The sequence below is a fragment of the Bactrocera dorsalis genome, chromosome 3 (genome assembly GCF_023373825.1).
Source record: "Bactrocera dorsalis isolate Fly_Bdor chromosome 3, ASM2337382v1, whole genome shotgun sequence".
NCBI classification, from domain to species: domain Eukaryota; kingdom Metazoa; phylum Arthropoda; class Insecta; order Diptera; family Tephritidae; genus Bactrocera; species Bactrocera dorsalis.
Window position 1 is genome coordinate 7,836,860 of NC_064305.1, and position 26,485 is coordinate 7,863,344.

The following is a 26,485-nucleotide window of genomic DNA, read 5'->3' on the forward strand; positions in this document are numbered from 1 at the left end:
GTAGTTTTTAGAGGCAAGGGTTCTATAAAAAACTAGTTTTTGACTAGTTGGGGTTATTTATCTTTTGTAGAAAACATTCGTATTTTAAAGAAGCTTGTGTTTTATTTAGAATATATTTGCAAAGGATTTTGAACAATTTTCGAACTTTTTTTTTACTTCGAATGGACTTTTTTCGATTTTTGCTGCGACATTTTAGTTTGCCTATAGTACAAAACGTGCTTTTATGAGCAAATTGGCTGCTGATTGGGCTATTGTTTGGCTACAATTAGGTGGGCATAAGTACTACATATTCGTATACATACGTTCCCATGGTGCATATGGGCATCGCTCGATTCCTGCGTAAGCATATTCAATTTATTGTAATCAAAATCTGAGATATTGTGACGGTTATCCACAATTGAATTAATTTTCAAGACTCAAGATATATGTATATATTTCTGTAAATATGTCTATGTAATACCTTTAATTCAATGAGGGCGGGTAAAACTGAAAAAGCGTTGCTGAGTGATGATTAGAATACGAGCCTGCTTTCTTCAAATATTCTATAGAATCAATGACTTGAACGTTGTTATTCGTTTCGCCATGCTTTGAAGAGTGAAATAGAAGTTTTTGTTTTACAAACATTTCCTGTTTACCATTTTCTTTCAATGATTAAGCTTGAATTGCTATTGTGACTTCACAAAAATAACACTTCGTGATGATTTTTTGAAGCAGAGTTTTAGAGACAGAAAAGTCTATTAATGAGAACAATCTTCTTATAACTCTCGCAATATGTGACGATTTGATTGACTAAGCTTCTTCTCTGATTTGTGATGAGTTGTATGCTGTCCAAATAATATTACTCTGTACCAGTTTACTTCGAAGATACAGAGTTCGCTGAAAGGAGTGGATGTAATATTATGCGCCTTCGTAGACATCGAAAGTCATTTGACACGTCTCACAAGAGCGTAGCCAGGGCACTGGCGAAAAGGAATGTGGCAGCATCGGTGGCAGATAGAATCGACTCGGCACTACAAGAGGCTGCCCACAAAATGGAGTGCTATCTCCCCTGTTATGGAGCATTGTCGTGAATGACCTGCTAGTTCCGCTAACTGACAATGGGATCTAATTATGGTGTCGATAATATGCGGATGACATTGTTAGTATTATAGCTAGAAGCCAATTCTAGGACACAATCTGAGACTTAGTTCAAAGTGTTTTAAACCCGGGGATGACCTGAATATCAACCCTCGAAAACGACTATCGTCCCGTTTACGATACGTATGTAGGTTCCTGCACGGCCTCAGGATTCCTGCACTCACCCTTGAGGCAAAGAGGTAGAGATTACTAATAAAGTCAAATATCTTGGCCTCACGCTGGATTCAACTCTACGGTGAAAAGAGCATGTTGGCATGACCATGATCAAAGTTACTAAAGCACTAAGGGTGTGCAATCCATTAGCTGGTAAATCCTGGGACTGCAAGCCATGGATTGTCAGGTGATTGAGCTCACACCACTTCATCTAGTATTCGGTTAGGTTGCCAAAAACACACTACTTCAAATGACAGCAGAAGGATTTGTCAAATCGCCACTGGTGTAGGAGTGTAGGGAACAGCTGAACAGTCTATCGGAAGGTAACTAAGTTCACCTTATCTGGGTACCCGGTCACAAAAGTATAGCCAGGAATAACTGAGTTCGTCCGCTCCGCAGCATCCACTAACATCGTAGGATCTGAATACCACTTGTCGTATTCTACAGTGGCCATTGTAAGCTCACTTATATAACACGAGCCCAGCTTCTTGTGAAAATTGTCAGTTTTGCAACAGGGAGTCTGAAGAAACTCCAGAACTCCTGCTAATTGACTCTATAGCAGCCTGCAGACGCAGGATAAAGGCCGTTGGATCCATGTTTCCAAATAGAGATAAAATCGCCTCACTAGCATCTAGAAGTATAATGGAATTCATCAATATGTTGAGGCTGGGTGGATCGTTGTGACTTAGGGGAGGACACAATAGACATTAGGTCGCGATGCAATCCTCCATCTTATCTAAGTGAAATGTGAAATATGTGGCTCTTGCCTAAAATTATGCAAAGTGGAGGAAATTCTTATAAGTCTGCTTAGAAAGAGAAGTATCGAACTGATAATGCGTGCCAGTAAGCGCTTACTTTTATGGAATTTAATGAAATTTTAGAGTCAGACACATACATACGGAACACCCTCATGAAAATCAGTGTACTTATATATTGTACTGTACAAAACAAATGAAATAAACAAATTGTATTGACTGATTGACAGACATAGAGAATATCAATTCTAATTCCACTGGCGTTTAAATGTTTTTATTTTTGTGTGAATGTGTCACATGACCTTGCGATTGAGTAGGCGACTAACATAAAAACTTACAAACTGTAAGTACATATATACATAACATATGTACATATACATATATACACCTATACATATTGTTATTGTAATTTGATAACATAAAATTACTAATCGTGCCGCCTGGTTTATGCTCGTACATACAAATTGCAAAGATTATACACAACCACAACAACAACAACACCTGTTATGAATTAAAAATCGATCGGTTCGCTTCCAACTAAAGAGGCCAGGGTCCCATCACAATTGGACTAAAGAAAAGCTTACACATAAATTTGCCTAACAAAATCGCAAAAAAAAAGTACGAATCAATAACCACAATAATAATAATAACAAAATCAAAATTTAATGCCAAGTTATTGCGAAGTTGCTCTTTTCCAATTGCGGCCGAAATGACTTACTTTGTATGCGTGATGGCGCATGCGCATGCGTACAACACCCCCAGCTGCCGCAGCAGCAGTGTGTTGAGTGAAGGGAAATTACTAACTGATTACTACTGTGCTAAAAATAAGTGAAAACAAATCAAGCGTAGTCGTTTATACATACATACATATATGCATGTATGTAAATAAATAAATATTGTCACTTTTATTAAAAGAATAATCAGAAGTTGGGGAAGTGGAAACGAAAAATTCAAATATAATGGATGCAAGCCAAACTAAGTACGCTCTTTGATGCGCAGTTTTGTTATAAAAAGCATTTGTGATTTTTTTAATGTAGTTAAGTCTGCATCCAAAGCAGCGTATTTTAAAAAAGGAAAAAAAAAATGTTGTATTAAAATACGTAAAAATGCCGTTTTTTTTTGGTTAGTCCGGTTCAAATTTGATCACATACATATGTATAGCTTTACATGTCATATACATACATACATATGTAAATGTATTTTATTTCTGCAAATTAAATAAACTATATATTTCTGTAAATGAGTATTCTTTCAAGTGCAGTAAACAAACATTACATGGTCTTTCGGGTTTGACGTATTTTATTTGATTTGCAAATTTGTAGTTATGTCTTTTTTGACACAAAAATTTATAGCCAATTCAGATTAGTGTCGAGGCGTTTAACAAATTTGTTGTGAAATCTGCTAAAATGCTGAACAACTTTTGATAAAGTTCAGTGCTTGAAATTTTTGGTACTCAATACTTCGGGATCAAAACATTACAGTCGGGATTTTCGGTACTGTGTCTATTTGTTATTGTAAAATTTGATTGGTTAAAATTTTAAGCTCTCCATATTTCGGGATCGGAAAATTGTAATCCCGAAATTTTCGGGATTTTAAATATACGATTTTTTAGAGCTACGTCTAAAATGTATACGTCTGATTAAAATGCTAGGTTTTCAATCGGGTTACAATGCCGAAATTTTAAGTTTTTACAAAAATTACAGCCCCGAAAATTTCAGTATTTCGAAATTCAGAGTTTTCGGATTGTGTTATTTGTATATGAAAAAAGTAGAATTTGATTGAATTTTTTGGTAATTCGGGATCAAAAAATTACAATCCCGAAATTTTAGTGATTTCGGGTTTATGAATTTTCAGAGCTACGGCTCTTATTATTAGTAAAATGTATACGTTTGATTGAAATGCTAGGTTTTTCGGGATCAAAAAATTACAATCCCGAAATTTTAGTGATTTTCGAAACTGCTTCTATGTTATTTGTATTCAAAAGTGCATATGCTTGACTGGAATTTTAAGCTCAGATTATTTCGGATTAAAAAATTACAGTGCCGAAAATTTCGGGATATGGAAACTAAGAATTTTCGAATTGTGTTTTATTTTTATTCGAAAAGAGTAGAATTCGATACATAATACATATAAAGGGATACAAAAATTACAATCCCGAAAAGTTCAGGATTTTGAATTTCGAGAGTTTTGAAAACAAAACTATTTTATTCGTGCTCAAGAAATTTTTAGTTTGTTAAAATTTTGTTATTCAATATTTCAGGATCAAAATATTATAGTCTCGAAATTTACGGTATTTTGAATTTATAAATTTTCAGATCTACGTCTATTATTATTAGTAAAATGTATACGTTTGATTGAAAATTTACGTTTTTCGGTGTCAGAAAATTACAGTCCCGAAATTTTCGGGATTTTCGCAATTGCTTCTATGTTATTTGCATTAAAAAATGCATATGCTTGACTGATATTTTAAGCTCTTAATATTTCGGGTTCAGAAAATTACAATCCCGAAATTTTCGGGATTTTGAAATTCAGAATTTTCGGATTGTGTTTTATTGTTTTCGAAAAAAGTAGAATTTGATACAATTTTTTGCTACTCAATATCGGGATCAAAAACTAACAGTACCGAAAATTTCGGGGTTTTGAATTTCGAGAGTTTTGGAAATGAAACTATTTTTTGCCCAAAATTTTTTTCGTTTGCTTAAAATTTTTGGTATTCAATATTTCAAGATCAAAAAATTATAATACCGAAATTTTTAAGTTCTTGAATTTCGAAAATTTTGGAAATTTTCAAAACCCATGCGTTTTTAATACACATATGAATATGTATGCCAGCTTCCCACAAAAATTTACTTGCTAACTTAATTCAATCTCCGTTTTCTCTATATAAAATATAATACATCCAGTTTTTGTTTACCAATTTCCGGGCAGAAACTTGACAGAGTGTGCAGTTTGAGTTTGTGTTCGTGCCTGAGCCGCACTTTTATATACATATGTACATACATGCATTCATAATCAACAAAAGTTGTCACTTGGCCAAGCCGGCTTATTGACAAATGACAAGTGTTGGACAATTGAGCGCTTGTTGTTGCTGGTGTTGGTGAGTTTTTGAGTGATTTACGGACGATTGTGTAATATTGACGTTGTGGACGATACTTGATTTCTTAAGAGACGCTATAAATGAAACAGACAAGAGGAAAAAAAATAATTGATTTTTGGGTTTTGAGTTAAGGATTAAGACTATGAGTGTGTTATACATAGCAATGGCTCGTTACGTTTAAAACCCTGAAGCTCGCTCTGCGTTTATATCTAAAAAAAATACTTCCAAATAAAAACCAGTATGAGAAAATCTAAAGTTATTTCATCTTACAATACATAGTCATTTAGATTTGTGGAAACCTGTTGCAAAAATTAAAAAAATGTAAATTATTCAATACTAACATATTGCTTTTGCATATACCCATACGTTTAAATTGATTGCGCTTTTTTATGGCCCAACAATAGACACATGAACGTAGGCCAGTCAAAACAGCTGTGAGTTCGAAGAATGCACTAAAATACCGCTAACAGCAAACGATTCTTAAAAACTGCACACACAAACACGTAATTACTTCTCGCCCAAAACAGATTTGCGCTTGAGTAATCAATATTTGTTGAGTGTAATGTCTGGCAGCGGCTGCAAATAACAGATTTTTCAATTTCGTTTTCAAATACTTTCTTTGAAAATACGTGTTTTTTTTGGTTTTATTTCAACCTTGAAATAACTTGCATGTGAACTTTCGCTTCGTACTTAGCAGAGTCTGAATAATCGGCTGATCATTGAGCGTATCTAATTACAATCATTTCTTCGGTGACACACACAAAAAAGGTGAAAACGAAATGTTTATTGATTTGATTGTTTGTAAAAGTGTTTTCGATGAACTTTTCTCCACATTTATTTGGTAATTACCATTTTCGTCTGCTTTAAACGAGCCCCAAAGCATAAGAGCAAATAATTGTTATGAAATTTGGCGCAGCGAAAAGTGATGATAAAGATCTTCAAAAAATGAGTAACACCAACGAGAGATGGATTCGATTTTTTAATTTTTTAAAATTATTTTTTTTTTTAATTTTTTTATTTCCTCTTTTTTGTGAAAATTTTCTTTAATAATAATTTTTTTAATTAATTAATTATTATTATTTTTTATTTAATTATTAATTAAATGATTTTTTTTATTTTTTAATTAGTTTATTAAGTTGTTTTTAATTAATTTATTTTTTACTTTTAATTTTTTTATTTCCTTTTTTTATTTTTTTGTTGTAATTTTTAATAAAATTTTGTTATATGTATGTGTTAGATTTTTTTATTGCTTTAATTTATTTTTTTCTTTGCAATTTTCAATTAATTTTTTTTAATTTTTAAATTAATTTATTAATTTTTTTATTTGCTATGTTTTTTGTATAATATTTTTATATTATATTTTTTTATTATTTTTATATAATATATAATATTATCTTTTTATTAATTTTTTAATTAAGTAATTTTATTTTAAATTTTTTTATTTTATTTTATTTTTCCTTTTTAATTTTTTTAATTAAGTTAAGTTTTTAATTTTTTCTTATTTTTTTTAAATTAATTTAATTAATTTATTAATTTGTTTTAATTTAAAATTTGTTTATGATCTTTTATATTATATTATATACATATCTTAGTACCATTACTTCGAGTTTTTTAATTAATTAATTTTTTTATATATTATTTTACATCTCCTTTTTTATTTTTTTTTATTTGATTCCTTTTTTTCATAATTTATTAATTATTTTTAATTTTATTTTAATTTTTTGTGTAATTTTTAATTAATTTTTTTTGGATTTTTTATATTTTTTTGTAATTTTTTAATTAAGTATTTTTTAATTTTAAATTTGTTTATGTTTTTTACATACATACATACATATATGTATGTATATGTATATATATTTTTTTTAATGAAAATTTTAAACTTGTAACACTTTGTTGCTATTGCTCTTCAAATTTTGTCTCTCAATGTTCATTCAATAATTGTCATTATCGGAAATAAAACGTGCAACGCGAGATCACCTGACAAAATGCCGTTTGATTGCCTGGCAATAATTGAATTAATTAATTCTGATTCTTTTCGTTGACGGTATTTAATTTGTTTTTTTTTTTTTAACGCTTATATGTTTATTACACGAAATTTGTTATTAATTATATTAATTTTTAATTTTGTGTAATATTTTCTGATTTTCTGTTTTTCATACAATTGAAATAAAAAAGTAACTAAATACTAAATTAACTGAAAATTGAACAAAAAATAATTATAAAAAATGGAAAAAGTGCATCCACCAGCTGATCAAATTTGAACCGGACTGACGAAAAAAAAATTGCTGGTCAAAGTTGATGATTACTGACGGCTTTAAATGCTATTTAACTTTAAATACTATTTATAGTAGCTCAATAACCTTTTTCAGACACAAAACGATTTTATAAAATATTATATGTATAATAAAACTTTTAATTAATCGCTTAATATTTCTTATTTTGCATAGTTTAGTATAATATTTTAGTAAAAATTTTTGTTAGCCACGCCAATATGTAGAAAAGCTTTGAGCATAATAACTCGCTCCAATTACAAAATCAAGAAATTAATTTATGCGCAAAGAAAATGCGAAAATCTGAGAGACACGCGTATGGCGAATATTTGTGCTCGGTGTTTTCAACGTACAAAAACATATATGTATGTATGTATATAAATAAGTTTGTGTATGCATGTATGTAATATGTGATTCTAATGTGTTGATGAAAGTTTTCGACCTAAAAATACATATCTACATATTTTGTGATGTTTTGTGTTTGAAAATCCGTAAATAAATATGCTAATACACATATTGGCATAGTTTTTAACATATACATATATTTATACCCTAAACAAGGTATTTTAAGTCTGCATCGAAATTTGTCATACTTTGAAGGAAATGTCGGGGATCCTTTAAAATTCATATATGAACTAACTAAGCGTGACAAAGTGAGTCGATTTGGCCATGTCCCTTATTGTATCTGCCGCTCTTTATATACATATGTACATAAGTGAACTAGTACCTCAGTTTTTGAGCTATCGACCTGAAAATTTTTAGACGTTCTTTTCTCCCCAAAACGCTGCTTATTTGTGGGAATCGCCGTTATCGGACCACTATAGCATATAGCTGCCATACGAACTGACCGATAAGAGTCAAGTGCTTGTATGGAAAACTTTTTTATTTCGTAAGATATTTTCACGAAATTTTGCACGAGTTATTGTCCAAGTCAGTGCTACAATCTCCGAATATTTCATTGAAATCGGTTCACTATATCATATAGCTGCCATACAAACTAATCTACAAGATTTAAGTTCTTGTATGGAAAACTTTTTTATTTCAGAAGATATCTTCACGAAATTTGGCAGATATTGTTGTTCAAAGTAGCGTTACAATATTCCAAAAAAGTGCTTAGATCGGATCACTATAGCATATAGCTGTCATACAAACTGGCCGATCAAACTCCATTTCTTACATGGAATTTTGTTTATTTGTCAATATATCTTCAAGAAATTTACCATGAATTATTGTCCAAGTCAGTGCTACAATCTCCGAATATTTCATTGAAATCGGTTCACTATATCATATAGCTGCCATACAAACTGACCGCTCAAAATTAAGACAAGGATCATTTTACACGCTTTTATGCTATAAGAAATGCACCTGTGTAGGGTATTATAGCTTCGGGGCAGCCGAAGTTAAGTTTTTTCTTGTTTTTGTTTATTTCTAGCACGTGTTGTGTGCCGTCAAAGGGTTTCTTTGTGTATATACTTGCATGTTATACATATACATACATATGTATGTATGTATAAAAATATAGTCCTAAAGTCTATAATATTTCATAACATATTAATTTAGGTTTCAAATTATTTTATAATTTTTTTTTTACTCTCTACGAGTACATACTATGTACATATATTGGGTAGTCGAAAAAGTTTTTTCGTATTTACTCAATAGATGTATACTCCCAAAAAAGTTAAAAAAAAATTGCCAAAAATTTTATATATGTATATTTTCATATATTTGTAAAAATATTTGCCGTTTAACGAACCAAAACAAGCTAAAAATAATTTCTGTGTACACAGTTTTTGAGATATCGGCACGCAGTTGCAGTCAATAAACCCCTGATTTTGTTTTCATAAAAATGTCAACCTAGCACACACCTATAAATTAACATCCACACACACACACGCACACACGTAAAATGTCATATTGCCCGCTTTGTTTTTTTTTAATTTCTCTCTCAATTTATGAGATACCCATGCATATGGGCGAACAAACAAATCGAGTTATACGAAATCGAGTTTCTTGTTGCTGTTACAATATACAAGTATTGTGTATATCTATTTATAAACTGCAAATTATCGCTTTTGCAGACACTTTATTGCTTTGTTGTGTTGTTTGCCTCTATCCATTATTTCATAGTTCTCGAGATACTCGCACGAATTTTGATAAGTGCGCGCTTTTGAGTGTCAGATTTTATAATGAAATGAAAATTTAGCAAATGTCTATATGTAAATGCTCGCATATATGCACATACATATGTATGTATGTATGTGTGTTGGCATGCGGTTTGTAGGCTTGCGGGCATGTACGCGCACTTTTGATAAGAACTGTAGTTAGCAGCAATTAAATGAGGTGAATGTTTTATGTGTACACAGGCAGACACATGCTTAGAAGCACATACATGTATGTATGTATGTACTTATAAGTCTGAGAGATTATGGCTAAGCAAATAAGAATAATTGCTGTTGAAAAGGAAAAGTTCACTATTCAAGCGCATATTTACTTAATAGTTGAAGTGCACGGTATCCAAAGAGTATTATTTATAATTATTAATTTCGATTATATAATCTATTCAATCAGTCTAAGTCGGAACTCGGTAGTATGCGAAAAAAAATTGCACATAATTTTGAAAAAAAAAAAAATTAATTAAGCTAAAATTTTTTTTTAATTAAAATAATTAGATAAAAAATTAAAAATATGTATGTATATATAATAAAAAAAATTTAGAAAAATTATCAGCAATTTTTATAAATCTGCAAATAATTTCAGCTTCTTCGATCTTACATATATTTTGTGCGAAAATGTTAAACATAAATTTGAAAAAGTATTTAATTAATTCTTTTTTAATACAAATTTTTCCCATATTTATTGAAAATTCTAATATTTATTTGCAGTTTTAGATTTTAAAATCATAATTAGTATTCAAATTTGAGTATTTCCTGCAATAGTTCTTTACAGACGATTTTTAGAAAAAAATTTACATACATACATTTTTGAAGATTAACAATTTTTTTTATTTTAAATAAATTTTTGTTTTGTTAAGAAACCGATAAAAACACTTTTGTTTTGAATAGAGTTATGAAATAAAATAAAATATTAAGTATCGATTATTTTTGATTTTCAATTAAATTTTTTAGTATTTGGGGTTAATTTGGGGTTTTCTATTTTTAAAAATTTTTTTTTTAAATTTTTTTTTTTAATTTTAGTATTCAAATTTGAGTATTTCCTGCATTAGTTCTGTAAAGACGATTTTTCGAAAAAAATTTATTTACATTTTTGAAGATTAAGAATTTTTTTTTATTTTAAATAAATTTTTATTTTGTTATGAAACCGATAAAAACGCTTTTGTTTTGAATAGTGTTATGAAATAAAATAAAAAATTGAGGATTGATTACTTTAGATTTTAAATTAAATTTTTTAGTATACAAATTTGGGGGTTTCCATTTTTTTAATTTTTTTTTGATTTTTTTTTTAATTTTTTTTAATTTTTTTTAATTTTTTTTTTAATTTTTTTTAATTTTTTTAATTTTTTTTTTGATTTTTTTTTTGATTTTTTTTTTTAATATTTAAAATTTTTTCTTTTATTTTTTTAACTAAAAGTTTTTTCGGTTTTAAAAAACTAAAAAATTAAAAATAAGAAAATTTTAATATTAAAAAAAAAATTTTTTTTTTAATAAAAATAATAAAATATTTACTGAAATTATAAAATTTGAAAAAAATTTAGAATTTGAAGAAATTTTATACTTTATTTTAAAACAATTCCATTTCACGTTATCACAAAAAAACATTTTCACAATTTTTGAGTTTATAATCACTTTTATCAATATACATATGTAGTTACATTAAAAAATGTTTTTATTAAAAACTTTATATTTATAAATTTATGTATATATGTATATGTACATAATATTAAAAAAAATTTGAAAAATTTTTTTATTTTACATTAAAATATTTCCATTTTATATTTATTTTCAAATATTTTATATTTTTAGTAAAGAAACTCATGACTTTTGAGTTTTAATTTTAACAAATTCATTATTCAAAAAAGATTAACAAACATTAAAAAAAAAGAATATAAAAAAATTAAAAAAAAAATTGAGTTTTTAAAATTTGAAGAAATTTTATATTTTACAGTAAAATATTTTCTTTTATTTTCAAACATTTTATATTTTTCAAAAAAAATCACACCTTTTTAGTTAATATTAATATTTAACATAGTTAAATTAAAAAAAAATGTTTTTCATTTAAAATTTTATGTAAATTTATTTTTTATATTTATTTTGAAACCCTTTGTTTTTAGTTTAAAACATTTTATATTTACACTAAAAAAATTTACAACTTTTGATTTAATAGCCCTTATATTAACATGAAATATATACGTTTGAGCCAAGCATTCCTCTTTAAATTTTAAAATATTTTTATATATTTTTTTGAAATAAAATATTATTTTTAATTTGAAAATATTTTAAAAAATTTTAATTAAAAAAAATTAAAATTTTAAAAATATTTTTTTAATTTAAAATTTTTTTTTTTAATTTTAGTTAAAAAAACCAAAATTTTAAAAATATTTCTGTTCTCACTAAAAAAATTATTTTCAACAAGTTTATAGTCGATTGTGTCGATATAAAATACATTTAAGTCAATAATGCTTATTTGAATTTTTAAAGAATTTTATGTTTTTTTTTTGAAAACAAAATACATAAAAACATTTTTTTTTTTATATTTAATTTTTTTTATCAATTTTAAAAACATTTCTGTTTTCACCAAAAAAATTTTTGTTTCATGTTTTTATGAAACTATAAAATTATTAAAATATATGTATATGTATGTACATATGTACATACGTATGTATGTATATCTATTTATTTTCAAAACAGAAAATTATTTTAATTTTTAACTTTTATATTATCACAAAAAGTGTTCGTTTTCACAGCTGCATACATACAAAACATACAAAAAAAATGTTCATGTGTACGTATTAATATTAATATGTATGTACATAGTTAAGTCGCATAAATTCTAAATAATTACCTAATAAATTATAAAGGATTTGCACACATACATATATACATATTTTATTATTTGCGAATTTTTTCGATTCTTTCCACTCTCAAAAAATTGCTGGAGCTCATTTTTTTGAAATTTTTTTACACTTAAAATTTTTTCAAATGCAGAAACTCACCTTTCTTGAAATTATTCCGCTAAAATTTGAGCTCCGTTGATTTCATAAAATGTCTGCAATCTATTATATACATTTATATGTATGTATATAAGTATGCAAAAATTATGAATTATACGTATTTTTGCTCATAATATCCATAAATATCGCAAAATTAATCATGCCACAAAGCCACAGAACACGACGAAATGCAAATAAAACCGCAAATGATACTTTTTTAGTGTTTATAAACAATTAAACCGTACGCATGGTGCAGAACAGCGATTTTCGATTTGTTTATTTTTTTTTATTTCTATTTTGCACACTTTTTTCTATTTTCGTGCAGACTTTCTATGAGCTTCGTTAATTTTTTTGTTTTTGTTTTTGTTTTTATAATTCTTTATTTTCTTTGTATTTTTTTATTCAATTACGCTTTTCTAGTATTGTTATCAATTGCCATATTGTTTGCTCGCATTTCATTTAAAAAACAATTGTTTGTGCGAGAATTACTTTCGTACATTTCCTGTCAGCGCTTTGCAACATTTCGTCAATTTCACACACACACCGAAAAATAAAATTGTAAAAAAGCCACTTTTATTTTAATTGTTGATTTCCCGCTTTTCTGCACGGTCAAGCGTATACGAGCTCGTCTACACACAAATGAACTAATATTTTGTGAAATTTTTGATATAAAGGCAAAAGCTTTGCAATATTTTTTCAACGGCGAAAACTGCCGAACCACCTGTACGCTGTGGCCGCGCGCTCAAACACAACTGTCAACGAGCCATTGCGTTCAACAGCTCGAAAACTAAACAAACATATACACGTATATAGCACGCGCGCACACACACACGCGCATACATTCACCCACGTGCTGCTGGAGACCCGGCAGACGAGTGATCGTACAGATGAGCCATTTTTTCCGCACCGAAGCGGGACTTTAATCTCGCGAATATTGCTGCTTGCGGCGACCAGCGATAAAATGGAAAGTGTAAACGTGTATGTGTGTTTGTGTGAGAGAGAGAGAGAGAGGGCGACAATTAATGTAACAGTAAATTAATAAAATGCCGAATAGCTGCGATACCGACAGGTACCGCCGAGCAAAACTAAAAACGCCCAAAAGCGCCGCACGCATGCAATGCTCGACCAAAAAATATAAATATAGTATGTATGTGTAAGTATAAATTTATATGCATGTGTGTGTAAGCAAACATTTCGACACTCTTGCTCTCAAACGTCCGTCAGCCTGTTTAGTTAGCGCATAGTCTAGTCTTATCAACTTTTTGACTATTTAGTCACTGATAAAGAGCTAGAGCCACACACACACACTTGACATAAGTATGTGCATACATGCATAGAAACAATAACAACAACTCGCTTTTATATTATGCACGATAACATGAACAATAGCTTGTAAACAATAGAGCAGCATGCTACGAAAGCAACAACAACATGTGTTCGACAAAAGAAATAATATTTGTATCTTGGAGATGAAGTGTGATTGGTGGGCGCTCTGAAAAAATAGCAACCAGCAACGGCGCCACGAGTGCGAAAATTTTGCACACGAACACACAAACTTACATACATACACTCATACATACATACATACAAAAGTGCGTAAGCACTTACTAGACGCGTTTTTGCTGAGGCGTTTTGTATGAAGGGTGAGCTATGGCGGGTCTAACGCACCACTCATTATGTGGGTGAAGAAAGGTGTGTGCATCGTGACCAAAAAGTACCTGAAAATTGTAAATAAATTAAATATTTATTTTGCCGCCCTCAGGTAATCCCCACCAGATGTAATCGTCAACGTTTTTTCCAGTCCTCGAAACACTTTTCATAAGCACTTTGCTCTTCAAGTACCAAAATCATTCAAACGAACTTGCGACAGATATCGAGTTCTCTTGCCACCTCTCTAACACTTGCCTGATGATTTTCAAGCACCATTTCATTCACATTTTCAATATTTTCATCAGTTGAAGAGGTCAAAGGCCGTCCATACCGAGGCATAGCTTTAACGATTTCTCGACTGTCGGCTTTGAACTTGTTTTACACTCGTAGGCTTGGGTTTTTTGGTAAAACTGAATCATCGTAAGCCTTTTCCAACATTCTCAGCGATTCTGCACACAAAATTTGAGACAAATTCACTATACACTAATTTTACTAACACTTATTGAGATCAGTTCAAAAGCTGTCGGTATGGCTTCCGATTAAGTTATGTCACCACTTCGTGCCTCAATGAGGATCACCTGTATCGTTCCTAACAAACTTATGTTCTGTTATAGATCACGTAACTTTTTTTTTTTTTTTACTTCGTGAGGAATATTTTAAGTCTTCTCTATAGTACGAACTGACAGACGCCTAAGCTGAGACCTTTCGGTTTTGTCATGATTAAGGCTGTCGCTTCACTGTGCTATTAAATTTCCACCCTGAAACTACCGCCAAATCTAGTTTTCCCTTTACATAATACTTAAAAACTGAGGACAATACAAGATACGTTAGGGTCTTCAATGCACTCTGAATACTTCGAACAATATGGATTAAAGTCATAACTGAGTTTGTAGAGGTAACTACTAAAGCATCTATATATGTACATATGCATGTCCACTAAATACTTGAATCAGATGGAAATTCTGGTTTCCATGTTTTCTGTTTCTGCTTTGTTCTGTTTCTGTCGCTCCCCTAATGGATTGTGGAATGGTCCACCACCTTTCGGATGAGGTTTGCCAACGATGTTGTCACAATGTGTCGTGCTTGGTTCTCTCTTCCCTTTTGGTTCCTATAGACGGCTCTGATAACTGTTAGAATCGCAATCGAATTTTTCTCACCGGTTTTCAATGGGTAGCATTCTGGCTATTTCTTCAGCAGCATTGCTGGACATGGTACGGACAGTAGTGGTTAAACGGCTCCACGTGAATTGTTATTTAATGTCTAACACTTGGATCCAAATCAGAGTGGCATACAATTAAACCGATCCGACCTTTGTGACCACAAATCGGCAGCTAGAAGGCAACCTTCATTAGCCATTATTCGATAATGTCTTTAGAGTTTCATTATTTTTAATTATCTGGGGCATCTGTCTCCCTAATTACGGCGATACATTAGCAATGTAGTAGCAATGTTAACAGCTTTGGAAGCTATTTTCTTTATGTATTACACTTAACTTTAGTCAAAATATTTTTTTTTATTGTAGAGCCCCTTTCGAAGCTCTGGTTTTATTGTAATATCGTAAGTTTTTTAGTGTTTAACATAATGCGTCTCCAATTCTTTCAGGAAACTTTGTTTTTATGAATAACACGGCATTTTATGCGTTTTTAATCAGTGGGTGTGTAACACAGCTAATTGTTAGCCTAGACTCAAACCACTTTGAACTCTTTAAGAACTAGATTGATGTACTTTAAGTAATTTTCAAAAGGACTTAATAGTCATTAATGATCTCGTCAAAAAATATACAAAAACAGTTGGTCTGATATTCTACGGTGATCCGACAATTGAGCAGCTTCTTGAAGAGATAAGGACTGTGCAAAGCTTTAGCTCGATATCTGAATAAACTGAGAAACTAATTTGCGTATATGAAAACTGAAAAATAATAAAATGAACGGACGGCCAGGCCAAAATCAACTCAAATCGTCACACTGATCATTCATATACAGTATGTACAATATGTTTTGCGGGGTCTCTGATGTTGACCTTCTGATTGTTACAAACCTCGTGGCAAGCTTAACATATCTTATTCAGGGTATAAATAGACGTACATATGTATGTATTTATGTACATACATATAATATGTATGTATATCTCGGCATTTGATATTTAGCATAGTTACTAAGGCGACCCTATCTAACAACCTTTCGCCAATGGCTGTGCATCTGCTAAATAGTCGATAAGCGTCATTATCGCCATTATACATATGTTTTTATAAAAGTGCATTAGCACTTATTGTCTATCAGGTAATCGATTAGCGTGTAGTATGTATCTGTCGCTTTGTTTTGTCCAATTTCATAAATTATGTATGACAAAAATCGGCGGCTAAAATTAAGGAGTCATGAATAATTAGCTGAAACACACAGTTGCTCACAAAATAATAGGAGTGTCAATATGAAAAATATATTTGGCTGTAGCTTTTTTGGTTCATATGTAAATGACGAGCTGCAATAGCGGTACACATAACGGGATAAAATACTATAGTGAAATATGAATATTTTTTTGTTCTGTAAACCATTTTTATTGAAACTTTCAAAGCGATCTCTTACTACTGGAAGCCTGCCATTTTTTTGTGGACAACTGTATGAATATATATGAATGTATGTATATAAATAAACGCACATATTTCTATGACCCTGTTTGAGGTCAAAGTGCTTTCAATGTTATCTGAAAATTTGTAAATATTTTTTTGTTATATTATTTGCCTGGTGATAGGCGAGTGTCATTCTCTATTCTCTGGCATAACAAAGGATCTTATTTTTATAATGAGTTCGAGCATATTATTATGCGTTTTCAATGAATGTCTATGTACAAAAATATGTAAATATATTCAAATATGTATTTATTAAAACAAATATGGAAGAGCTACATAAGCTGTAACCGAACATTTTATATGTACCATTGCAATTTGGAAGGATGCAAACAGAGGAAAAACCTTAAAGTGTAACAAAACTTTACATTAAGCTAGAGAAAATGTTAACTTCAGCGGCACCAAAGCCAAAGATATAGTGGTCCGATCTGAAGAATATATTTGTAGGTTTTAGTGTTGCCTTGGAAGATATCTTGTACATACAAGGACTTTTTTTGTCCGATCATTTTTTATGGCAGTTACATATGTCATATCGTGGCCCGATATCGCTGATTCCGAGTAAAGTAATCAGTTTCTTGAAAACAAAGATGACAGTGAACTTTTTGTTTATATTTAGCCAAGTATACAAGCTTTGTTTAAGTCAACAACCTTTGTTTACATTTGGGGTCAATGATCTTTTTTTATATCTAGTCAAGTCCATAATCTTTGTTTACATTTGCAATTTGTCAGGGGTCATTGACCCTTTGTTTACATTTGAAGTCAATGATCTTTTAATTTACATCTAGCCAAGTCCGCAATCTTTGTTTACATTTATCCAAGACAGCACCCTTTGTTTAAATTTTATGCGGTCAATGACCCATTTGTTTTAATTTTGTGAGGTCAATGACCCTTTTGTTTACATTAGAGGTCAATGCACTTTTTGTTTATATTTAGCCAAGACAACAACCTTTGTTTACATTAGGCGCCGCTCACCCATTTGTTTACATTTTATGGAGGTCAATTAAAGGGTGATTTTTTAAGAGCTTGATAACTTTTTTAAAAAAATTGTTTTCCAAAGCTGGAATAGTTGCTGGCTTATTTCTGTAGACTTTAGACTTGACGTAGCCCCACAAAAAATAGTCTAAAGGCGTTAAATCGCATGATCTTGGTGGCCAACTTACGGGTCCATTTCTTGAGATGAATTGTTGTCCGAAGTTTTCCCTCAAAATGTCCATAGAATCGCGAGCTGTGTGGCATGTAGCGCCAAGTTCAGTTCTTCCATTTTTGGCAACAAAAAGTTTGTTAGCATCGAACGATAGCGATCGCCATTCACCGTAACGTTGCGTCCAACAGCATCTTTGAAAAATACGGTCCAATGATTCCACCAGCGTACAAACCACACCAAACAGTGCATTTTTCGTGATGCATGGGCAGTTCTTGAACCTGGTTGCTCTTCACCCCAAATGCGGCAATTTTGCTTATTTACGTAGCCATTCAACCAGAAATGAGCCTCATCGCTGAACAAAATTTGTCGATAAAAAAGAAAAGAACCGAACACTGATTTTGGTAATAAATTCAATGATTTGCAAGCGTTGCTCGTTAGTAAGTCTATTCATGATGAAATGTCAAAGCATACTGAGCATCTTTCTCTTTGACACCATGTCTGAAATCCCACGTGATCTGTCAAATACTAATGCATGAAAATCCTAACCTCAAAAAAATCACCCGTTATATATAAATAAACGCAAATATTTCTTGTTATCTGAAAATTTGTAAATATTTTTTTGTTATATTATTTGCCTGGTGATAGGCGAGCTTCATTCCCTATTCTCCATAACAAAGGATCTTATTTTTATAATGAGTTCGAGCATATTATTATGCGTTTTTAATGAATGTCTATGTACAAAAATATGTAAATATATTCAAATATATATTTATTAAAACAAATATGGAAGAGCTACATAAGTTCGGATGTAACCGAACATATTATACCATTGCAATTTGGAAGGATGCAAACAGAGGAAAAACCTTAAAGTGTAACAAAACTTTACATTAAGCTAGAGAAAATGTTAACTTCAGCGGCACCAAAGCCAAAGATATAGTGGTCCGATCTGAAGAATATATTTGTAAGTTTTAGTGTTGCCTTGAAGATATCTTGTACATACAAGAACTTGTTTTTGTCCGATCATTTTTTATGGCAGTTACATACATATATCATATCGTGGTCGATTCCGAGTAAAGTAATCAGTTTCTTGAAAACAAAGATGACAGTGAACTTTTTGTTTACATTTAGCCCAGTCCACAAGCTTTGTTTACATTTAGTCAAGTCAACAACCTTTGTTTACATTTGGGGTCAATGATCTTTTTTTATATCTAGTCAAGTCCATAATCTTTGTTTACATTTGCAATTTGTCAAGGCAACAAACTTTGTTTACATTTGGGGTCATTGACCCTTTTGTTTACATTTTAAGGGCATTGACCGTTTTGTTAACATTTGAGGTCAATGAACTTTTTGTTTACATTCAGCCAAGTCCGCAACTTTTGTTTACATTCAGCCAAGACAGCAACCTTTGTTTACATTTTATGGGTCAATGAACCATTTGTTTTAATTTTGTGAGGTCAATGACCCTTTTGTTTACATTTAAGGTCAACAAACTTTTAGTTTACATTTAGCCGAGTCAACAACCTTTGTTTATATTTGAGATCACTGACCAATTTGTTTACATTTTATGAGGTCAATGACCCCCTTTTGCTTACATTTGACTGAGGTTTGTTTTAAAGGGTGATTTTTTAAGAGCTTGATAACTTTTTTTAAAAAAAAAACGCATAAAATTTGCAAAATCTCATCGGTTCTTTATTTGAAACGTTAGATTGGTTCATGACATTTACTTTTTGAAGATAATTTCATTTAAATGTTGACCGCGGCTGCGTCTTAGGTGGTCCATTCGGAAAGTCCAATTTTGGGCAACTTTTTCGAGCATTTCGGCCGGAATAGCCCGAATTTCTTCGGAAATGTTGTCTTCCAAAGCTGGAATAGTTGCTGGCTTATTTCTGTAGACTTTAGACTTGACGTAGCCCCACAAAAAATAGTCTAAAGGCGTTAAATCGCATGATCTTGGTGGCCAACTTACGGGTCCATTTCTTGAGATGAATTGTTGTCCGAAGTTTTCCCTCAAAATGGCCATAGAATCGCGAGCTGTGTGGCATGTAGCGCCATCTTGTTGAAACCACATGTCAACCAAGTTCAGTTCTTCCATTTTTGGCAACAAAAAGTTTGTTAGCATCGAACGATAGCGATCGCCATTCACCGTAACGTTGCGTCCAACAGCATCTTTGAAAAAATACGGTCCAATGATTCCACCAGCGTACAAACCACACCAAACAGTGCATTTTTCGGGATGCATGGGCAGTTCTTGAACGGGTTCTGGTTGCTCTTCACCCCAAATGCGGCAATTTTGCTTATTTACGTAGCCATTCAACCAGAAATGAGCCTCATCGCTGAACAAAACACGCGCGCGAAACACATTTCGAACCGAACACTGATTTTGGTAATAAAATTCAATGATTTGCAAGCGTTGCTCGTTAGTAAGTCTATTCATGATGAAATGTCAAAGCATACTGAGCATCTTTCTCTTTGACACCATGTCTGAAATCCCACGTGATCTGTCAAATACTAATGCATGAAAATCCTAACCTCAAAAAAATCACCCGTTAGAAATTCAATTCGTTTCGTCATCCTGATCATTCATTATCATAAAGGGTGATTTTTTAAGAGCTTGATAACTTTTTTTTAAAAAAAAAACGCATAAAATTTGCAAAATCTCATCGGTTCTTTATTTGAAACGTTAGATTGGTTCATGACATTTACTTTTTGAAGATAATTTCATTTAAATGTTGACCGCGGCTGCGTCTTAGGTGGTCCATTCGGAAAGTCCAATTTTGGGCAACTTTTTCGAGCATTTCGGCCGGAATAGCCCGAATTTCTTCGGAAATGTTGTTTTCCAAAGCTGGAATAGTTGCTGGCTTATTTCTGTAGACTTTAGACTTGACGTAGCCCCACAAAAAATAGTCTAAAGGCGTTAAATCGCATGATCTTGGTGGCCAACTTACGGGTCCATTTCTTGAGATGAATTGTTGTCCGAAGTTTTCCCTCAAAATGGCCATAGAATCGCGAGCTGTGTGGCATGTAGCGCCAAGTTCAGTTCTTCCATTTTTGGCAACAAAAAGTTTGTTAGCATCGAACGATAGCGATCGCCATTCACCGTAACGTTGCGTCCAACAGCATCTTTGAAAAAATACGGTCCAATGATTCCACCAGCGTACAAACCACACCAAACAGTGCATTTTTCGGGATGCATGGGCAGTTCTTGAACGGCTTCTGGTTGCTCTTCACCCCAAATGCGGCAATTTTGCTTATTTACGTAGCCATTCAACCAGAAATGAGCCTCATCGCTGAACAAAATTTGTCGGACGTAAAGCGCGAAACACATTTCGAACCGAACACTGATTTTGGTAATAAAATTCAATGATTTGCAAGCGTTGCTCGTTAGTAAGTCTATTCATGATGAAATGTCAAAGCATACTGAGCATCTTTCTCTTTGACACCATGTCTGAAATCCCACGTGATCTGTCAAATACTAATGCATGAAAATCCTAACCTCAAAAAAATCACCCGTTATTTATACAAAACTCCATATCTACCTCTATTAGTTTTAGGCGACACAAACAACCGTTAGGTGAACAAAACTATTTTACACTGTAACAAGATGTTGCAGGAGTATACAAAAAATTAGCTTTCATAATGCGAAATTATTTTACCGTTCAATTATGTTTTGAAAAGATTTTTGGCCGCCATATTTTTCTCTGTGCGAACATCTTATTATGTTTCTCGGCAAAAATCTTTTCTTTCACAAAAATTAAGCTACTTTGCATTTCATAAATTTTACACTGAATAGCTGGGATCTTCAAGAAATTTACTACCTATATTAGAGAATCTCCCGATTCTAACAAAGTACACTTTACTTCAGTTCTTGTAACACCTGACAACTTGTTATCAGCTCTTTTAGTATCTCCTTTTCCGCTCAGCTCTTTTATAATCTATTTTCAGCCCAAAGTTATTTCGAAATCTATAAATTTAAATTGCTATTTGCATAGTTGCAACGACGAGGCATTTTATAAATAAAATCATACATATGTATATGTATAAGTATATTTGTAATACTAATTGCGGTATTTAATGCCGATTGATGTGCTTCCTGTCATTAGTATGCGAAGTGCCAATTCGCAGTTGTGAAAATATGGCGTTTTTTCGAAAGAAAAAAAATAAAGAGTTAAGATTTTGTAATATTCTCACAAGTAGCGAAGCGTGGCCGAAAGCCTGTCGGCAAATTCTCGTCCGGTTGGTTGGCGTATGAAAGCCACTAATCGTTTGAAAATTTAACGTTTTGTAATATCAAAACAGCTCTGGGCGATTTCAAAAGTATAAGGGCAGAAGTAACAGAACTTTGAACTTTACATATCTAAAATCTGCTTTATTGCCAATTCCAGTGCCATAAGCTTCTGTACCCTTCACAGGCATCAAAATAAAAAATTATGAACAGAAGATTTATCGAAGCATTTAACTTTAAATATAAAAAATATATGTACGTTTGACAAATGAAATTTATCTGCCATTTCAAAATCAAATACGATAACAAAAAAAATATGTGTATGTATATACGTATGAAAATATGATTACTTACGTGTCTTAATACTTTGTTTAATGAGAGATTCCATTATTTACATTTTTCTAAGATAAAGACATCCAGTTCAACTTGCCAGTAAGAAAACATTATAAAAATGTATGTGTTTTGCACTAAGCACGCAAGTTAGCAACATATCCATCGCTAATCTGATTTTCTCATGGACATTTGTTCTACTTGTATTAAAATAAAAAAAAATATTTAAGGTATGAAATTAAAAGTAAAGTAATCAGTACATATATCGTTGATAACCCAATTTTGTTGTTATGATTTCATTAAAAAAAAATTAAAAGAAGGTCATTTTATCTCTGTCATTTAATAAACTAGTTCAAAAATTTTTATTATTGCCATATTTTTTCCAACAATAAATTAGATATATCCAAATTTAGAAAAAGTATTTCTAGATATTCCTTAATTTCTTTATTTATTTATTTTTATGTTTGCTTATTATTTTCATCATGTTTTATTTTTTTTTTATTCCTTACGCTTTACATTTGGTTATTTTTTTTACTTTTTATTTTATTTTTTTAAATATACTACACTTTTTACAGTCTTTTACTTATTATAATGTATTTATCTACAAAAACAAGTTTTTGATATTATAATTTTTTTTATATATTAATACTTATTTCTTAGCTATAAAAACGCTACCCATTTCTTATTCATTAAAATTATTTACACTCCTCGCTTTTTACTTTATTTATTTTTATTAAATTTAAACAATATGAAATCTTTTGCAATAGTTTTTCATTTTACAATTGTTTTTAGTTTAACAATTTGCCGTTACATTTAAAATATGAAATTTAAAATATAAAATGTCAAGCAATTTATAATAACGCAAGCTTGGCAACACATTCCACACTTTTTATACAGTGGCAACGCACGATCAGCTGTGTTTTTGTTTATTGCCGGCAAAACGTGAAAATACAAAAATTTATACATAAGTATATTACAAAGTGCAACAATTTACATTTATCTAAACAAGCAGTTTAAATAAAAAACTCAAAATTAGCGAGACAAAGGGAAAAATCGCAAAGGATGAGGAGAAAACGGCGGAAGAAGAACCATCTGACGCTAAACCAGCAGAAGATGATTCTGCAAGCTCTGCGGACAGCGCACTGGATATAACCAGCGAAAGGTTTGATCCATTACGCGCACTATATGCGCCTGAGTACCGCATCAGTGAGAAACAGCCTAAAGTGTTATACCAAAATCTTGCAGCTTTTGAAAGTGCATTTAAACGTTTCGGCATAATGAATCTGAACAAACGTAATAACACAGTAGTGAATAAAAATACACAAAAAAAGGATGATAATGTGATGAGTGCTAAACCTGGCAGCTCAAAAGAACGCCAGGTTATAGCTGAGGAGGCACAGCAACGCCGTTTCCAGGCACACCAAATGCCTGTGAAAGGTAGAGCACGTAAGCAGAAGGATACACACAACATTTTAACATATATTGATGGCGTTACTGGCCCAATGTTGGCATTAAGACAGTCCATGAAGGAAGAGCGACGTGTACGCGTTATGGTGCGGCGTGAGCATGGTATTCGTGGTAGTTTAGAGGGTAAGCTGGTATGGTTTGATAAATTCTGGAATCTGTGGTTACACGATGTGCATGAAGTTTGCAAGCGTCGTAAATATGGATATAGTGAAAATAAAATGTGTGGCGTGCCGCAAGATTGTACATGGAGATTACAGGAGCTAGGCATTGAATTGCCAAAGCAAGAAGTGAAGAGTATTAATAGAAAAAATGTGGAAATCCGAAGGCACCTACAACAGCTATTTGTGCGTGGCGAACAAGTCGCGCTTGTAATATTACTGCCAACCAACAAAAACACTACGTCATTGCAAATGGAAACGTGAAAATTAATTAGTTTGATAAAAAGAAAAAATAACTAAGTTATACTGTTCTATAAACTTTATTTTTATACAAGTGAATATAATATTAATGTAAAATTCAAACAAAAATTTTATTCTTTTCGTTGTGTCATAAATATTTATTTATGATTTTTTATAACTAAAATATATGTCAATCGCGTTTTTTATTGCAGTACTTCAGGAATCTTGAAAACTTTTCTCACAACTTCGAAGTTCTTTATATTATAAATGCGACAGCGGGGCGGTTTTTCACCGCCAAGCGCCAAAGTGAATGGATCTTCGGGACTTTGTTTCATGCATTGCAGGCGACCCATTTGGAAATCATGCGAGTACACTTCTCTGATAGCACTGGCATTGAAGTCCCACACTTTCAGCATACCATCCGTGGATGTTGAGGTCAACAAATTCGCCACATCCTTATTGAAGCAGACGCCGGAAATTTCTTCTTCATGCCCTTTAATTGACCACAGCAGTTGATTAGGTTGTCTTCTGTCCGCATAATGTAGACTACCGTCATTGGTACCAACAACAAAATGATTGGTATCAGTTGGGTTCCACAACACTTTTTCTACCTCACCGGGTATTTTCCATTTCACATAATCACTATCTACTGTATCAGCATTTCGGCAATCGAATAAACGCACTATGCCATCTGCACTACCGGCTAGAATACTTTGCGCTTCATCTGGATGAAACTCCAACGATTGAACTTTTTCTTCAAATGCCGTTATTGTAGTATGCGGTTGGCCTTCATCTAAATCCCATAATATAAGTGTCTGATCTACAGAACCACTGGCGAGTATATGTTCAAAATGACGATTCCACGAAAGATCCAAAACTGCGTCGGTGTGTCCATAGGGATCTTTGTGCTTCTTACGACTACCCTTTGAACCCAATTTAAATGTAGGTTCCATTGAATCCTGTATATCTAAATCCCAAATAGTGATCACTGGATCCATACAACCAATAGCGCACATGTTGCCTGGTTTATCACTACCAGGATCATGATTCAACCACTCTATGCATAGTGGAAAGCTAGGAAGTATAAAATCATGATGTGTATATAAAGACTCCTCCTCTTCGTTAAACACCCACACCTCCATGGAAGCAGCATCGTCCTGCACGTGACCGACCAATATTAAATTGTCAGTTGGTTTTATGATTTCATCTTCTGCTTCGGAATCATTATCTTCATCTGGCAGCTGCTCGTTGGCATCAACTACAGAAGCAATATCAGCTGTTTTTGATGTACCTTCCTGATCATAATTATCGAAACCAAATTCATCGTCCGGATTACGAGCGCCAGCTGTTGCTTCCTCATCTATCTCCATATCGTCCTCGTTGTCAATATCTTCATCGTCATCATCATCCTCACCATCTTCTGCAAGTGTACTCTTTGTGTCTTCAATGATACGTGCCAACTCCGACTGTGTTAGCACAATTTTTTCTGGCCGTTCCTTAGCGACGCCGCGTGGCACAAAACAAAGTGCCGGCACAAAGTCAATGCTGGCCTCTTGAAGTCCGTCCTCCTCCATTTTTAGCGAATATTTAATTGCTTCGATGTAAAAATTAAAACAAATGAAAAATTTACGCAGAAAATACTAATTGGTTGGAAACGTAAACACGTGCTTGTCAAATTTGTAAATGACATTTGCTTTAAGGGTTTGTGTCCAAGCTTTGAGTTATTTTCGGAGTGGCTAAAGGTATTCACTATAGTACGTGAATAGGTGGATGTTATGTATCAATTTAAAATTTATCAAAGAAAATATTATTTTTTTAATGTTTTATTTGCAATCTATTTTAAAAATAATAAGCAAATGAGATAACAAAATCATAATCTGACTTATATCATTGATATTCAGTGAAAAAAAAAATAGAAATAATAAAATTGTTGTGTATATTATTATTTAGTAATTCAATAAGACCTTTCTTTACTTTGAATTCGAAGCGAATTTCGTCTCATTGTCGGAAAATAGTCAAAGAATCTTTGTTTTCTGCTGTATTTAGAGAAGACTTTCGATTTTGAATTATTC

General features: G+C 31.8%; 3 protein-coding genes across 4 annotated transcripts in view; 1 reads left to right on the forward strand and 2 right to left on the reverse strand.

Moving 5' to 3' along the window:
* Positions 1-26,485, reverse strand: part of LOC105226902 (zinc transporter 1) — a 254,752-nt gene that overhangs the window by 19,824 nt on the left and 208,443 nt on the right. Inside the window, exon 1 of one of the 2 annotated variants that reach the window (XM_011206026.4) lies at positions 12,583-13,420. The exons of the other annotated variant lie outside the window; for it this stretch is intronic. The gene's annotated coding sequence lies outside the window, so the exon portion shown is untranslated. Of the gene's footprint in view, positions 1-12,582; positions 13,421-26,485 lie in introns of those variants that run through there. 2 annotated transcript variants of the gene reach the window in all.
* Positions 1,398-24,627, forward strand: LOC105226903 (U7 snRNA-associated Sm-like protein LSm11). The gene is made up of 2 exons (XM_049451100.1): positions 1,398-1,477; positions 23,561-24,627. The coding sequence occupies exons 1-2, from the start codon at positions 1,398-1,400 to the stop codon at positions 24,435-24,437; spliced, it is 957 nt and encodes a 318-aa protein (XP_049307057.1). The 3' UTR covers positions 24,438-24,627.
* LOC105226904 (periodic tryptophan protein 1 homolog) lies at positions 24,475-26,103 on the reverse strand. Its single transcript, XM_011206028.4, has one exon. The coding sequence runs from the start codon at positions 25,985-25,987 to the stop codon at positions 24,617-24,619; it is 1,371 nt and encodes a 456-aa protein (XP_011204330.2). The 5' UTR covers positions 25,988-26,103; the 3' UTR covers positions 24,475-24,616.